This window comes from Glycine soja, chromosome 17, assembly GCF_004193775.1.
Source record: "Glycine soja cultivar W05 chromosome 17, ASM419377v2, whole genome shotgun sequence".
In the NCBI taxonomy this organism is placed as follows: Eukaryota; Viridiplantae; Streptophyta; class Magnoliopsida; order Fabales; family Fabaceae; genus Glycine; species Glycine soja.
This window is the reverse complement of record NC_041018.1, coordinates 2,412,545-2,428,650: the sequence shown is the minus strand read 5'-3', so window position 1 is coordinate 2,428,650 and position 16,106 is coordinate 2,412,545. Positions and strand designations below refer to the sequence as shown.

The 16,106-nt window shown below is 34.6% G+C and overlaps 2 protein-coding genes and 1 long non-coding RNA gene across 6 annotated transcripts; 2 read left to right on the top strand and 1 right to left on the bottom strand.

The window, feature by feature from the left end:
- On the bottom strand, positions 1–7,387 carry LOC114392479 (aldehyde dehydrogenase 22A1-like). Its single transcript, XM_028353627.1, has 15 exons — positions 7,085–7,387; positions 6,745–6,950; positions 6,609–6,652; positions 6,360–6,464; positions 4,803–4,930; positions 4,459–4,581; positions 4,028–4,181; positions 3,452–3,555; positions 3,286–3,364; positions 3,027–3,122; positions 2,764–2,901; positions 1,803–2,018; positions 1,155–1,346; positions 778–921; positions 1–588 (listed from the first exon to the last, which is right to left on the bottom strand). The coding sequence occupies exons 2-15, from the start codon at positions 6,854–6,856 to the stop codon at positions 433–435; spliced, it is 1,791 nt and encodes a 596-aa protein (XP_028209428.1). The 5' UTR covers positions 6,857–6,950; positions 7,085–7,387; the 3' UTR covers positions 1–432.
- A 1,550-nt stretch (positions 7,388–8,937) lies between these two features.
- LOC114393317 (UPF0481 protein At3g47200-like) lies at positions 8,938–11,696 on the top strand. The gene is made up of 2 exons (XM_028354610.1): positions 8,938–9,051; positions 10,268–11,696. Exon 2 carries the CDS (start codon positions 10,348–10,350, stop codon positions 11,557–11,559), a length of 1,212 nt encoding a protein of 403 aa, XP_028210411.1. The 5' UTR covers positions 8,938–9,051; positions 10,268–10,347; the 3' UTR covers positions 11,560–11,696.
- Positions 11,697–12,315: 619 nt separating this feature from the next.
- Positions 12,316–16,037, top strand: LOC114393732. Of its 4 annotated transcripts, none has more exons than XR_003662587.1 (6): positions 12,316–12,424; positions 13,493–13,808; positions 14,089–14,511; positions 15,016–15,345; positions 15,425–15,552; positions 15,661–16,037. It is a non-coding gene; the product is annotated as an uncharacterized LOC114393732 (long non-coding RNA). The 4 variants fall into 4 exon arrangements; XR_003662588.1 differs by having other exon boundaries at positions 14,089–15,114; positions 15,256–15,345; XR_003662589.1 differs by having other exon boundaries at positions 14,092–15,345.
- Positions 16,038–16,106: the final 69 nt, after the last annotated feature.

Genomic DNA, 16,106 nt, shown 5'->3' with positions numbered 1-16,106 from the left:
TCACAAAAATATCCCATCTCCTGCAATCCAAATAATCGTCAACTAGTTTGAGTTTAAATCCCCTTACATTTGAAAAGAAAGACAAAACAATGATAACTTCTGAGAGTTTTCTTTGACAAGAACAGATAAAGATAGCAACGTTTGATTTTGGGTGTGTGTGGTGGGGGGAGAGCATTTAAAAATTATATTAAAGTGATACCAAAGCTCAACAAAAATGATGGCACAGGACACATGTACAAAAAAAAAGAGCATTGTAGTTAGATATAAATACGTCAACCAAAAGTGAGACCCCCCACCCAACTTGACAATATTAACCATTTAGCGTGTTCTCTTGACTTGCCGCCAATTATTCATTTCTTCCCTTACAGCTTCCTAGCAGCAGGGTTTGAGTATGACAATATTAGCCATTTAGCATGTTACCTGACCTGACAATCAGTCATTTCTTCTCTTGCCGCCGCCACCAGGATGCTGCTCAGTAAGCATTTTTAAAACGTTTACTAATGCTCGCAAGCGGTCCCATATGCCAATACCATAAAGCGCTTCAACAAGTGACTCCTGAAATTCGAATCCATTCTCTGCAACAGGATACTGTAGCAGACAAGAAGCCCATTAAAGTTTCTATTCATGGTGAAGTAAAAAATACTAGTACCTTTTTTCCATATCTTTGCATGTTTTAGCTTTCTTTTTCTTTCTTTTTTTGGTGAATTAGCTTTCTTTCTTTTATCTCAAAACAATTGATGTCGGAAGGAAATAGTAATGACAGTTTTCCTGACTGACCTGAATAGGCTTAGGTATCTTGGTTTTGACAAATGGCCACCATCGATCTTCAGCAACTGCTTTAACAAGACAGCAAGCTCGCAAACCTTCTACACCACCAAATCGTCCAAATCCACTATGTTTCACACCCCCAAATGGTAGGGACTGCAAAATCATAATGCATAATTGCTTCAGTGAAAATGGAGGATAACCTAGGCTGAGTTAACTTTTCCAGGCAGTTTGAAAAAGAAAAAAACTGCACAATCTGCAGTCAGCCTACTTGTTGCACATTCAGAACAGATCAACACATATTAAACAAGCATTTAGATGCAAGATAGACAAGAAGATAAAATTACCATTAAATCCTTTCAAGAGAGTTAAAGATGAAATAAATTTACCTGACACATGTATGTTGATGCAAAATCATTAACCGCAGCTACCCCAGCATGTATCTGTGAAGCTATCTCTCTGGCACGACTCTGATTGCCTGAGAAAACAGCACAGCCGAGCCCATATTTTGACTCATTTGCAAGCCTGACAACCTCCTCATCAGAGCTGAATTTCATTATCGGCATGATTGGTCCAAATGCCTAGTCAAGTATTTAATTGCACAGATGAATTTAGTAAGCAGTTGCTGAAGCATAGAATAATAGAATATAGAAGGGAAATTCTTGAATGTAAATGCACAATTGAGGCGCATGACTGTCATGGGATATGATTACCTAAATTTTAAAAAATCTCAAATGGTTGCAGTCTAGGTAAGTAGGTATGGAATGTATGCATACCTACTAACAATGAACTTAAATACAACAATAGTAATAACGCTTCTTGCACATCATGGCTCACATTATCATTGATTCACACTAATATAGTTTTGTGCAGTAAAATCAAAGCGTAATTGCGCAAAAAACATGGAACAACTAACTATAATTAGATGATGAAAACTATGGCAATGTGAAGTGATGTATGAGTGTGTAGGATATTTGTAATAATCAAAGAAGAAAATAAAGGCATCTTCAAGTAGAAAAGATAGTGAGTTTTGCTACCTCTTCTTGCATCAATCTCATTGTGTGGTTCACATTCACAATCACAGTAGGGGGGAAATATTGATCAACTGCATCTTCACCAATATGTCCAAAACTCCCACGGGCAACAATTTCAGCTCCTTTGTCTAAAGCATCATTTACAAGGCCTTCAAGCTTTTCAGAATGCTCATGCATGCATAAAGCTCCCATATCATACTTTCCAACAAGTGGTGGGCCCTGCAAGAAATCAATAACCAATAAATTAAATAAAAAAATTGACTTTATACTCAATACTCCTAGGACAGAAGTTCATTCTTCAATAATCAGTAAGCAGCAAGTTCTTGTTTATTGTAGTCGTCAATGTTAATGCCATCTGTGAATGAACATAAATTTCTGATACTTTTGTCCCTCCTCTCAAACAGTATATAATCATGAATTCCAGATTTCAGTACTTTTTGTTTTAAAGGAAAATATCATCTCAGAAGAGAATTGGAGCATCCCAGTGATGCCATGCAATTTGTTCATCTCTAAATTCTATTTGTTTGCTAGACATCAACAACAATTCACAGATACTATACATTTTAAAGAGTTCCAAATACATAGAACACACACACACACATACTAGAATATAAAGCCAGTAATAAGTTGATGCTAATATTTTTCTTTAAAGGTTTATGTAGAAAATGGTTCCTTGGGGGCACACTGGTACAGAAAGGGAGAAATGGGAGAAACAAAAAACATGCAGAGGTTCAACTAAAATAGACGACAATGCAATGTATCCTGAACCAAATGTCTATTTCTGATAGTTTTTGACATAGAGCTAAAACAGATGTATAAACAATAAGATAGATTTCTGAAAAAGCAATCTTGTGGCAAACTAGCAATGAAGTGCAAGCATATGTGATTATATGCATCAGAAGCCTATTATGAAAGTTATAGAGTTAGAGAGTTAGATTTAATGAATGTTGTTAAAAACACTTACAGCTGTAACAGACTTCACAATTTTGGTAACTAAGCTAACAAAAGAAGAATATATTTCCCTATGGACATAAAATCGCTCTGCCCCAGCACAGTTCTGTCCACTTGACTGAAGTACAGCCCTGACAGCAATTTGTGCAACCTATATTCAGCAGATCAAAGGCTGTTAAAACTAAGGTACTCAAGAATGGAGATCTCATTAAGCTTTTGTGAATAATAGTTAAATCCAAGCTTTGGGGAATCTGAACAGGGAGAAAGGATTCATACATGGTCCAGATCTACGTCTTCACAAACAATAAATGCATCTTTCCCACCAAGCTCCAGTGTCACTGGTGTAAGAGTGTTAGCAGCATTGTTCATTATCTGCATAAAAAGATGAAGCATATTAGCATAGTGCAATTCATGGGAAATAGGATGCCATCATAAAAATGAATGGAGTATATGACAATGATTGGAAGCAATGAACTATGATACAATTCCAGGTGATAGCAGAGTGAACCCATTCAATTGGCCAGAAGAATCATACCATCTTACCAACACCAGGCGATCCAACAAATATGACTTTATCAACAGAAGATACTAATGCTTCTCCTGTTTCAGCAAACCTGGAAGAAGATCCAATCAATGTCATAGGTGATAAACACAACCATAGAACAAAAAGGAAAAAGGAATGGTAAGACAAATGGCCGTACCCTGTTATCACCTCAACAAGGTCCTCTGGAGCTCCTATGGCAGCAAGGGCTGATTGGATGATCCGGAAGTAGAAGCATCCAGACCAACTTGCATGTTCTGATATCTACAATAAAAAGCACATGATTTTCTTTCAAATTGCAAAACATAGAAGCATTTTATATGGTTAAATAACAATTCTCCTAAAAGCTTAAGCCAGTAGGTGGAAGCTAAAAAATGGTTTTATGCCTCCAACTCTAACATGATCCTTGAGCAATAGCCTTTTTTATCACTTAATACATCAATAGTGCATAGGCCAATTTTAACTTGTGCTGAAATTCAGCTTAATAATGAAGAAATGGGTGGAAAGAAAGGATCAAGCTTGGTTGCGTTAGTGGAATCCATAACAATCTTCTAAATGGTTATTAGGTGGAAGTTCATCAATAGTTTTAAATCTCTAAAACAAGAGTATGTATCGCACCATGCAAGAGATTTTTATTTTTTAATTTTACCAAGGAAAATAATCTAACTAAAATCAACACAATACACCAGCAGCATGAAGAATAATTGTGATAGGTAGATAGTAAGATATTTTATACCTTAATCACAATACCGTTTCCAGAAAAAATTGCAGCCAGCATAGGATTAAAAATATTGTGGAAGGGATAATTCCATGAAACAATGGCTCCAATAACACCAAGGGGATGAAATTCTACTTTAGCTCTCTTATGAAGCATTGATCTTCCAGAAGACCTGCAAAGATTTTTATTCATCACACACAAGGAAAAAGAAAGTGAACATAGAAGTGACTTTAGATAATTTGAAATTTCACCATAGTGATATTAAATGCATGTATAAGGAAGAAGTTATAACTTGATTTTTTGTAATAAAACAATACATATCTTATAAGTTAAAAGGCCTAGTTTTTTGTGTAAAAGAAGGCACATAAAGAACAGAAAATAAAAAGAGACAGATAATTCATCATAATCAGTTTAAGAAAAGAAAATAGTCAACTACTAAAAGAAGGTACCGGTATTCAGGCTTTAACCACTGCTCACCCTCTGACAGTAGCCAATTGATCTTCTCACATGTTGTCATTATTTCTCCTAAAGAGGCATCTACCATTGTCTTTCCAGTATCACGCGAAGATATTCTAATTAAAGCACATGAATTACAAGATGTTATCATCATTCTCATGCAATGATCACAATTTACATCTACTTCAGACCAGATGAATTAAACAGTAGGATAACTATAAACAGTGGATAGTTATGAAAGTTTTGCATATTTTCTAAGTTCAAGTCTGTATCACAAACGTTTCCAAGAAGTGTAAAAAATGAGAAGACTTTTACAAACATGGAAAAGTGTTCTTACTCGCATATAAGCGCTTGATGTTTAATTATATACTTTAAAAGTATACGCAAAAATAGGCGTCTTTGCTTGAAGCTGGACTTTGCCCACATTTTTTGCGCCTTCCTTACTTTTGCCACTCGGTCTTTGACCTATCCATAGATGCAAAGCAGTTATAGTTAATCCAGCAAAGCTAGTAAAAAAATTCCTCAAAAACTAGGAAACAGTATTTTATCATGCATGCTCTGCAACAACTGGCACTTTACATCAATATTCTCCTCTTAGTATCTGTGAATGCTTTGTCATTAATGTTTCCAGATGTATAAAGATCAATAAGAATGCTAATGGGATACATTATACATTAATTCATTTTTATAAATAAGTGCAGACATTCATAAACAAGAAGAAAAAAAGGATGGAAACTAAATATGGTCAACATGAAGAAAAATTGTGAGAACAACAAACATAAAAATCAAAGGAATTCCATAGAACTTGTACTATAAACAACAAAATGAATAATCAATAATTATATTAAAACTGTCCAACAATGTTCTACATTTCAATCATTGTCAAGTCCGCTTCCAGCTTAAATAGTGTTATTCTGGTAATATTATTGTAAAATAGTGATATTCTATTTGGATCGTGTTGTTGCACATGCACACCGGCACTGCTCTAGTTAGTATAAAATTTTATCCAGAAGGTAGAAGCTATGACATGTCAGATTTAATTCAGCACAACCAGCATATTTCTTGCATGGCAATGATGTCCTTGTAGATTTCTTGAGTGTTTGGAAACCAGTTTGTGCCATTTTAAATGGAAGCTTACACATTTGAATGCACCAAATGTAGAAGCAACCTTAAGGGTGGATTGGCATTATGTTAGTTGCAAACCAGGTTTCCAAACACACACGAACACATCTCTTCTATTTATTCGCTCTCCATCTCTTTAGCTATGAAAATTAATTCTTAAAAAGTTAAAATCACACTTCATCAAACACTAATCACAAACTAAGTTTAATTGAAAACTAATTGTGCTTCCCAGTCTATGATATACAGATATGATACTTATTTTCAACTCGATACATATATGATACCGCAACACATATCTAAATATGCATAAAAATTCATAAGACACAATAAATATATATTTGCAATTATGCAAATCCAAATAAAGAAAACAAAATAAAAATTGTAAATCCTTGTTATCATTAATCAATTCCTATTGTCTATAAATAGGAATAGTATCAATCTTATTACTTTCTTGAAATCATCCATAAAAGGATAACGCATCCATAATTTCCAATCTTATTCCTGAGTCTCATATGTATTTGTATCGAATTTTCATAAATTTCTGTTAAAGGTTTGGATACTTCACATGTACCGATGTACGTAACAATAAAGTATCTAGGAGTATCGGTACAAGATACATAACGGATACAGATACTTGAAGTAAATTAAAGTATCAGTGCTTCGTAGTTCCTAATTAAACCATCAATCATTAGCTTCGGTTAAATAGATACAAATACTACTCATCATAACCATTAGCCCACTGTTACAAGAGCACGGGCTGAGGCTCACTGACCTCATCACGCGTCAATGCAGGAACATATCCCAAATATTTCATAGTTGCAGGCTCGTAGCACTGAACTATCTTGCCTGATTGCTGCGATGTTCCCCTCGGAGGTACCTGGATTGGAACCAATGACAGATCATAACGATTCTGAAAAAATGCAATTAAATGCAGTACGGTACCTTATCATGCAACGATTTGCAAGATTCTTTCATATGCGATTCGTTAACCAAAGCAGAAAGAGAGAGAGAGAGAACTCACATATATGAAACTGTTCTCCTGCGCTTGGTTTCCATCGTCTAACACTGTCATTATCACAAATTTGACCGTCACAACAAACCTCATTGTGTAAGTGTGTGTGCGTGCGTGCGTGTGGAGAGAGAGAGAGAGAGAGTACCATCGGAAGTGTCAACGTCGATGGAAGGAACCTTAGGAGGAATGAGCATGAGAAGGAACCTACAAATACCGTAAGCGAATGCTAAAACGAGCAACGGCCACCAAAACGCCATTGGAAATGCGCTGTTTCAGAGCGCGTTCTCTTCGAATCGGAAGAAAACCAGCTAGGGATTTTGATTTGGATTGATGCTCTTTAACTCGAAGCTTCTGCGGAGTGTTTTAAAGGAAAATGCTCCCAGTCAGTGAATGCGTAAGCTTAAGCTCGTGGAGATGAGCATGGCATTGATATTAATAATAACAATCATAGTCAGCAAGGAAAAAACGAAACGGAAAATTCATACTCCGTGCCACGAAAATAAGGAAAAAAGGAAACGCAGATTCCATTCGTAGCGTGATGCGTCCTGTCGTTTTTTATGGCACTTTACTTCTCTATTGGACTCGTATGTTCTCTCTAGTCTATGCCTTCTTTCTCTCTCTCTCTCTCTTTTTATGTGAAAGTAAGGAGGGATTAAAATCCTCAAAGAAAAAATAGTAAAGAAAGAAATGGTACTGGTACTTGATAGTTGATAATATCTTTGAATATTTTTAGTAGATGAGCTTAGCCGCTTATATAATGAGACAGCAATTAATCTTCCCTGAGTCCCTCACAAGTCACAAAACTCGTTGTCTCTCTCTCGATCTCTCGATCCCAGGACCTGCATGGCTGTTCTGAGGTAAAGTTTGAACTTATCAGCGTGCAAAAAAGTGTCTTTTTCTCTCTGATTAACATTGACATTATTATAAAGTAATTTCTGATTCTTTAATTACAAGATTTTTTTTTCAAATTATTTATACTCTTTAAAGAAAAATAATTATTTTTTTGTTTTAATAAGAATAATAATATGTTATATACCAAAATAATATGTGCTTATATATTATGCTATAAATATAATTACTTTGTATATCAGTATATAAAAATTATATTATTAACTAATAAATGTTCAGTAAAAAAAACTAATAAAAACTATGGACTTCTTTAGGCTTGTCACATTATCCATGACTCACAAAAATTTCACCAGTCAATTACTACTATAAAACATCTCATCTAGAAGTGGAAATTAACTTGGTCAGACTGAACCATACTGAAATAGCAAGCTTTAGATTACCAAAGACATTCGATAACATTAGGTCTTAGTCTTAAATAAATACTATGCATCTTTTACATTTTTTTACTTTAGCATTGGAGTGTTTCTACGGGTAAATACAGATTTTACTTGTAACTAGAGGCCGTTGTTGCTCGCCAGAATCCTCTTCTGAAACATTCACCATCTTTGGAAACGCATTCGAACAATGTGTTTAGAGAATCATTGTAAGTTGTAACACTAATAAATTAAGGTGAATTTTTATTTTGATTGCAATGTCATCAACGGGGTTTTAATATTGCCTAGCTTGTTTTTTTATTTTTTTTCTAGAAAAATGGGTCCAAGTTTATTTTTCTGCATGTCGTCCTTCTAAACTCTTCCATCTCAATTCTCACACCACTATCAGTCTATCACTCAAACATTCTCCTTCATATATATTACGCCAACATCACCTTCGTTAATTCCTCTTCCTTAATCCTTAGTCTCCAATGGTTGTGCCTCAGTCACCAACACCTGAAACCTCCTTTTTATCTCCTTCTCTATCATTCACTTCGTTGGCTTTGGTGTGGTCCACACAGTCAACGCGTGAACGAAGCTGGCATGCAAGGGGTGGCTCGATGGATGGAACAAAAGAGCCCATAAACTAGGTCTAGCGGTCTCTATAGAACCTGATATGAGTAATGGGATCATAGTCTTCTGCACTCAGAAACCTTTAAGAAGAATAGAATATAAGTAATGAAAAAGTAGGGAAAACCATGATGGGTTAATGTACTGGCTAGCTGGTACAATTACTGTGTAAACAATTCTTAAATTATCTATTAAGTAACAAATGCTAACCGGTTTTCTCTTTACCTTCAGCATGTTGTGCTTTCTTTTTGTTACGTACAGTTCAGAAATATCAAATTATATCTGAGTTTTGTTCTTCCTTTCCTTATTCATTGGTTTTTCTAATTGCTTTCTCTTACCACACTTCTCAAGTTATCTAGGATTCTGATCAAGTTTCAATTAATATATTTATTATATATATAGTAGCTGCGATAGTTTCCGAAAGTATTACTTACCCGGCTGTTAAGAAATCGATATGATGCAATGCAACATTCTTGCATTGGGTGCAGAGGGAGATAAAGAACAGATTGGTAGGAAACAAAAATTCAGATAACTGACATAAGAGCTCACATACAATACAGGTATACTTTTTTTCTTTTTTTTCTTTTCTAGTTTCCTTAATCACTTTTTCTTTTTTCTACTATTTTTGTTTTTTAATAAATTTGAAAACTACTCTGAGCTGTGGAGGGCTAAGTAGAGCCAAAAAAATTATGAGTTTTCATTCCGACGGATCGCTTTATTTTTTTTATGGTCTCCAAGAATTTTATTCCCATGAATTTACTACCAATTCTCAAGCAATTATGGGGAGTTGAAATTGAAAACAAAAATGTATAGCAGTAACATTATTTGTTAACGCGCGCTAAGACAAAAATAAAGTTTTATTTAATATTTTTGGGGTATGGTGGGGGCTGCTAATTTAATTTACAGGCTTGATTTTCTCTACATGTGATCTTTGATTGATGTTTAGCATGTCGTCGGAGAGCATTTTCAATTTGTAAAATTCCAATGGCTGTGACATACTTTGTTCCCCTTCTCCATATTCCGAATCTTCTGCATCTGCTGTTGTAAACAAACAAATACTACAACATTATTTCTTAAAACCAAAGTTTCAGTGGCTGCGTATAGCAGATTGGGTTATCAAAAGAGATACTTATTAAGGACATATTTCTCATGTAGTCATGTTTCTTAGACACTTGCGTTTAGTAAAATCTATTATGCTCAATATACAGAACCGAGCTAGGTAGTTTTGAATTTTAATAAGTAGAAACCTATTCTAAAATGTTAAATATGATTCATGGGATAGCATATATATAGTATGGACTTAACGTATAAAATGCCAAACTAATAGTAAGCTCTTTGTTTGGTCATAGCACTTATCTTTCATTGCCTTGTTTTCTCTGCTTTAGTCTTGCCAATTTAACATTCTGTCCTTTTTCTTTTCCTTGAAATTTGGATATGATTAACCACATTTTTTTCACATTTGGCGCCTCGTGCCACACTTATTCTCCAGAATCACGAGCCTGTGCATCTTCAATTTCATATTTTATTTTCTTTATTGAACATGCATTGAACAAATCAATTTTATTGGTTAATATTTCTTGCTGTGTATATTGTCTGCATATGAGATTTAATAATGATTTTCATGATAAGTAATATCTTTTTAGAGATATGTAGCATAACAAATTTTATAACTAAGAGACAGAAATATGAAATGTAATAATTTGTTATAAAACATAGATACAGAAAAGGTTATTATATAAATTTTTGTATGAAAACAATTTTTTTTGTGTCTTTCAGTGGATTTGTGTAAGGATCACTTTTCTGGGACTTTTTAATAGGAAACAAGCACTGACAATTCCAGGGACCGGTTCAAAAACATGGACCATAACCCTGCTTCAGCTATCACACAAGCAAACGAAGATCTTGTGTCATCAATCAAAGAGAAGCTTGAAGCCGTTTCATCTTTGAAATCCATCTACAGAGTCCCCGAGAATCTTCGAGAAGCAAATGAGAAGATGTACATCCCTAGCACAGTGTCAATTGGTCCTCTCCATCATGGCAAGGAGGGTCTAAAATACATGGAAGATCGCAAGTGGCATTACCTCTTCACACTTCTGAGTCGACAACCAAACCAGCTTGAATCAAGCTTGCACGAATTTGTTAATGCACTAAGCGATTTAGAGAAGCCAGCACGAAATTTCTACGCAGAACTCAATCTCACATGGAGCCAATTCATGGAGATGATGCTGGTTGATGGGTGTTTCATCATTGAGCTTTTCTTGAAATATTCTCTAAAGGATATAAGAAGCCGTGGGGATCCCACGTTTTCCACGCCAGGGTTACTCAATAGGGTGAGGTGTGACCTTATCTTGTTAGAAAACCAAATACCATTTCTCATTCTTCAAAGGCTATTTCAAATTGTGCTCATTCCAATACAATATGAGCTTACCCTGACCCTCTCTGAGCTTGCCGTTCGTTTCTTCAGAAAAATGTTGCCAGGGGATAAGGACATTGTCAACGAGAAGTTTAGCCAAGAGGGTTATCATTTGCTTGACTTAATTCGCCAGTGTTACCTACCAACCTATGCAAGAGTAATGTCCAAAAAAAGTGTATCTCAAGGTGATCTTGAGAATGAGAGTGCAACAAAGCTCAAGAAAGATGGGATTAAGTCCAAGAGTTCCAAAGCCAAGAGCTTGCTAAATATTAAATTTGCAAATGGAGTGCTTGAAGTTCCTCCCTTCACACCCCATCAGCATTTTACAGAAATGATGTTTTCCAATCTGATAGCATTGGAGCAGCACCAAAATGATAGCCAACCGTTTACATCTTATGTCTTTCTAATGAAAGCCTTGGTCTGCAATGAAAACGATGTGAAGTTGTTCCGCAACCGAGGGATTGTGATCATGGATAATTACACGGAGAAAGAAGTTTGTGATCTGTTTAAAAGGCTGTGTGGGGAAGTGGAATATGGGGAGGACAAGTTCTATTTTGCAGGGCTAATTGAACAAATTTTAGAGTATAAGAGAACTCCGAGATCGTGGAGGAAGATATTGAAATGCAGTTGGCTTAAAACTCGAACTTCTACTTGATGTCAATTTGGAGTACGTTGCTTACTTGTTGCAACGTGCTCCATGCATGCTGTGCACACTCTCTCTTCCCTTATCGTGTGCTCTGTTAAATGTCATCCTCGTTTCTCGATCACCAATTTTTATGACACTTTTTTATTTATCTTTTTTCATAAATTAAAAAATAATAATTATATGTTATATAGTGATTCATCAGAAATATATGATCCCGGATTACCATGTAATAATTACTATTATATCCATAAAAGACTCAAGCTACTGATTACCTATGTTACTCCGTATTCTAAACAAAATTATAAAGTATTTGTAATTATATGCAAACACATAAAAGTTAATTAGCATGTCACATAGATTTCGTAGCTTGTGAAATATTAATAAAAAAAGGTTAAGAGTTAAATTTTTTAAGAAACAATTTTAATAAATTAACAACAAATAATTAAATTATAATATATTATGTATAAAAATTATAAATTAAATATATTGATGTAAATATATCAACATAACGGGAACTACACAACCGAAGGCTGCTAGTACTGGCATTTAAAAAAATTATATTATGTATATAACACTTTTTTATAATATTACTTTATTATATTTATAAAATATAAATTTTATAATATTTATAAAAAAGACTGCCTGTTCTGGACTTTATTATTTTTATTATATTATTACGCATCTTATTTTGCATTTTTTCTTAATTATAAAAAAATATATAAATTTATTGCCCAAATATATTCTGTCCTTTAATTGCGACTAACGTCGCTAACCCCATCGAATGAGAAAGAATTTCATTTCCTTTTGATTGCCAGTTTCAGAGGGAAAAATTTCGTGCAGCACTTTGTGCTCCAACTCTATATTACATTTACAGGTACGCTTGATTATTGATTCTTTCAGAAGCAGAAGAGAGAATTTCTTTGTTCTTCCCAGTACCAAGTCTCGTTTTTTTTTAATATTTTTTTATTTTCACTGCTGCTATTGTGAGCTTATAGTGCTTCCATCCCCATTCATATTCTAACTGAAATTTTCTGCATTGAAGTTATTCAATTTGAGTAGTCGAGGAAAAGAAAATGTGCAATATGTTTCTTCAATGAAAACCAATCCTATCTTCTTTTTGCGAAACTGAACTTTTAACAGTGACATGCATGCGCGAATTTTCGTTCTCTTTAGCTACACTGAGGAAATAAAGGCCGTGAGGTTCCCTTTGTTGCTTCTTTTAATTTGTTCACTGTAATAGTAATAGTTTGTGTATGTTCTTACGAGAGTTAAATTTCTTTGCTTCTCTACCGTGGCAAATTTAAGCTGTAAATAACACTTTTTTGGTTATGGCTGATTCTGAAACAAGGTCAGCGAATCACAATCTATATGTGTTTCTATTGAATCGGTGTTGGGTACTTTTGCATGCAGTTGCTTGTTGCTCAATGTTATTGAATGTCGTGTTTCGTTTCTCGCTAATCTAACTAGTTGACTAATGACCGGTATTGGGTTTTCCCATATTTGTTGTTTATTTTGTTTTTAATTAATATTAATATTGTAAGCTTTTGCTCTGTATCGCTCTTAAAAAATAAAGAACACCAAAAATTACACTAGATCTCTTGTTGCGGATACTCAATTTTGTTTGTATTGCTTGGTTGAGCTGTTCCTTCTGTGAATTACTTCAAAAGAAAACTTGCTTTTGTTCCTGTAGTTGATTTTACGAGTTATCACTAACCAAAAAGTGGATGAACTCTAGTGTGAACATAAATAATTATCAAAAGTTCAGGTTTGTTTCCTTATTTTCCTATGTGTGTGTGTTTTAGTGTTTATATACCTGCCTTTTGTGATTTTTCTTGCAAAGTAATTGTCTTCAATTTGGTATATATCCTTATCTTATTGGCTGATTTGCTGCTATAAAAGTTTCTAAAAGTTTTGTATTAATGGAAATCCTTGGTGTGTCTAGGTTGCTTCTTGCTATGAAGAGAAAAAGGAGTACGGTTTCACATCAACCTCGGGCTAATGCTGATACACTATTTCAGAGTTACTTTGGTCAGCTGTCACCAGTAGAACCTTTTGGAAAACAAGCTGAGAATGAGAATGTCAAGGAAAAAATGGATGCTTCTGCTGGATTAGAAACTGGAAACAAATTGAAGAAGCTAAAGCTCAAGTTTAGGGGTGTTACTCATACTATTCATGCCAAGTCAAAGACAGAAACAGGCTTCAGCAGTGATTCTTTAATAAAAAAAATTTCTCCTTGTTCTGATTGTTCTAAGCCTCAGGTAATCTGTAATTAATGTTTGGTAGCTTCAATATTTGCAAAAGAATCTTTCAGCATCCTTTAGATCACTTCAAAAAAAATAATTCAAGATGTTGACTCCATATGCTCTTGCAACTGTATTTCCTTCTGATAATTTGTTATAAACCTGAAAGGTTTCTTATCTATTAGTCATCAATGCACACAGGATGATACAGATGGTAATTATGTTTGTCCTTTTGATAAGAGAAAAGGCCTTGGCAATAAATTGCTAATGCCCTCTGTAACTGAATCTGGTTTTACAGCAGAGAATCATTCACATAGAGGAAAGACCACCGGAGAAACTATAGATGTCAATCATGAGCATGTCTGTGAGAGCAAGCACATTACCAGGAGATGTGCCTTGAGTGTGGAATTTAGTGATGAAGATAATAAAGATGCAGAACTTCATTTTCTCAAAGACCCTGGAATACCGGGCTCAATTAAATATGGTAAAATGAAATTGAAATCAGGGAAGAAATATGAGGATTCAGACTATGTGGAAGAAGATCCAACATCAAGTGACGAGTCAATATCGGCGTGGAAGAAGCCAAAGAGGGAATCTGTTGATTTACTTGTACAAAGAGGGAATCATACTTGTTCAGTTGACTCATTGAAAGATGTTTTATCTGGGTCAGCTGCAAGCATTGCCGACATCTCAGATGCTTTAGTTCCCATGGTATCTAAAAGTGAGAAATTTATTTATTTTATATTATTTTTACATATTGATGCTATTTTAGCTGTTCTGTCATTTTTAGTTTTTGTATGTGTAAATTCCAACTGTGACTGTTATTTAGATAAACGGTTATCGATTTTTTGTGTTTGTGCATATTGTTTTTAAATGGCATCTAAAGATTTAAAATCTTTATTACCTTACAACTAAGATTTTTTAAAGCAGATGAAGTTTTGGCCTTTGGGGAGTTATTATTTTTTGAGATCTTTATTACCTTACGGATTTTACATTTGAAGTCAGGCCATGTGTAAAACTGATGTAAGAGGACCCAATGAATATGAATTGAAAGTTATCATAATATACCTGATTAAATAAGCCAATTCAATCAAATAAACTTTTATCATGATTCATGAAGTAATTTGCTAGTACATGCTTCAACATGAAGTATCAACTCATACTCATAATACCTGTAGGGGAAAATATTTTTTGAATTATTTTTGTTTTCTTTGATGATAATAAGGGAAAAGGGGAAAATTGTCAGAAATGGAGCAACAAGTCAAGAAAGCTGAGGCTGCAGAGACGTAAAATTCAATCAGAGAAGGCAGCTCGGGAAGCTGAGGTCTGCCTGTGATGCTGTGATTCCGTTGATTATCTTAGAACTAGTAGTTGAGATTGTAGTATAGCATTAACATTGGGACGGAACACAGAAGTTCTAGACTATGGCTCTCATAAATCGAGGTCTGACATTGTGTTTCTGTAGGCAGCCGCCATCAGAAAGATACTTGGTCAAGAATCGGGTAGGAAGAAGAGAGAGGATAAGATGAAGAAGCACAGGGATGAATTTGTTAAGGTCTGGATAAGATTGATGACCGACCATGACTTCTTCCTTTTAGTGATTTGTTTCAAGTTCTAACATGTTGGTTGTGCAGGAAAAATCTAACAAATCCTTCAATTTAGGATCAAATACTGTTAGATTGACCATGAGACCCCAAGGAACTGTAGTAACTTTTTCTGAAGATATTGGTCTACCGAGTATCTTCCAAATGGGAACTAACAGGTACAGCTTTGCAACTCAGTCTCTCAACATAAAAGAGTTTAGCATTTCTAATATTTATATGCTTTAAAAACTTGCATTTCTGCAACGTTGATGTTTTGGAATTTTCAGCTATCCTCCCGAGAGAAAAATGCTCTGGTCCAAACTGCACTGATGAGTACAAGTACCGGGATTCCAAGTCAAAGTAAAACAACAGTTATAAGATTTGATTTACATACAAATACTTTTGAGGAACGGGCGTTGCAACATTTGACAAGGATATCCATGTATATGAAAAGTGAACCAAATATTGAAAATGTTAAGTACCGATGATACATTTCAGCTTTTCTAATTTCACGTAAAATGAAAGTCTAAGTTCTACAAAGGGCAAAAGAAAAGAAAAATATGCCTCTAAATTTTTCTGTTGGGATGTTAACTGTTTCTTCTCACTCTATAACCATAAGAGCATCTCCAATAGACTTGAACTTTAAGTTGGTTCTTAAAGTTAAGTAACTTGCAAATATCATTGGAAGTTTGGAACAATTGAGAATTTATAGAATATGCTTGTATAAGCAACT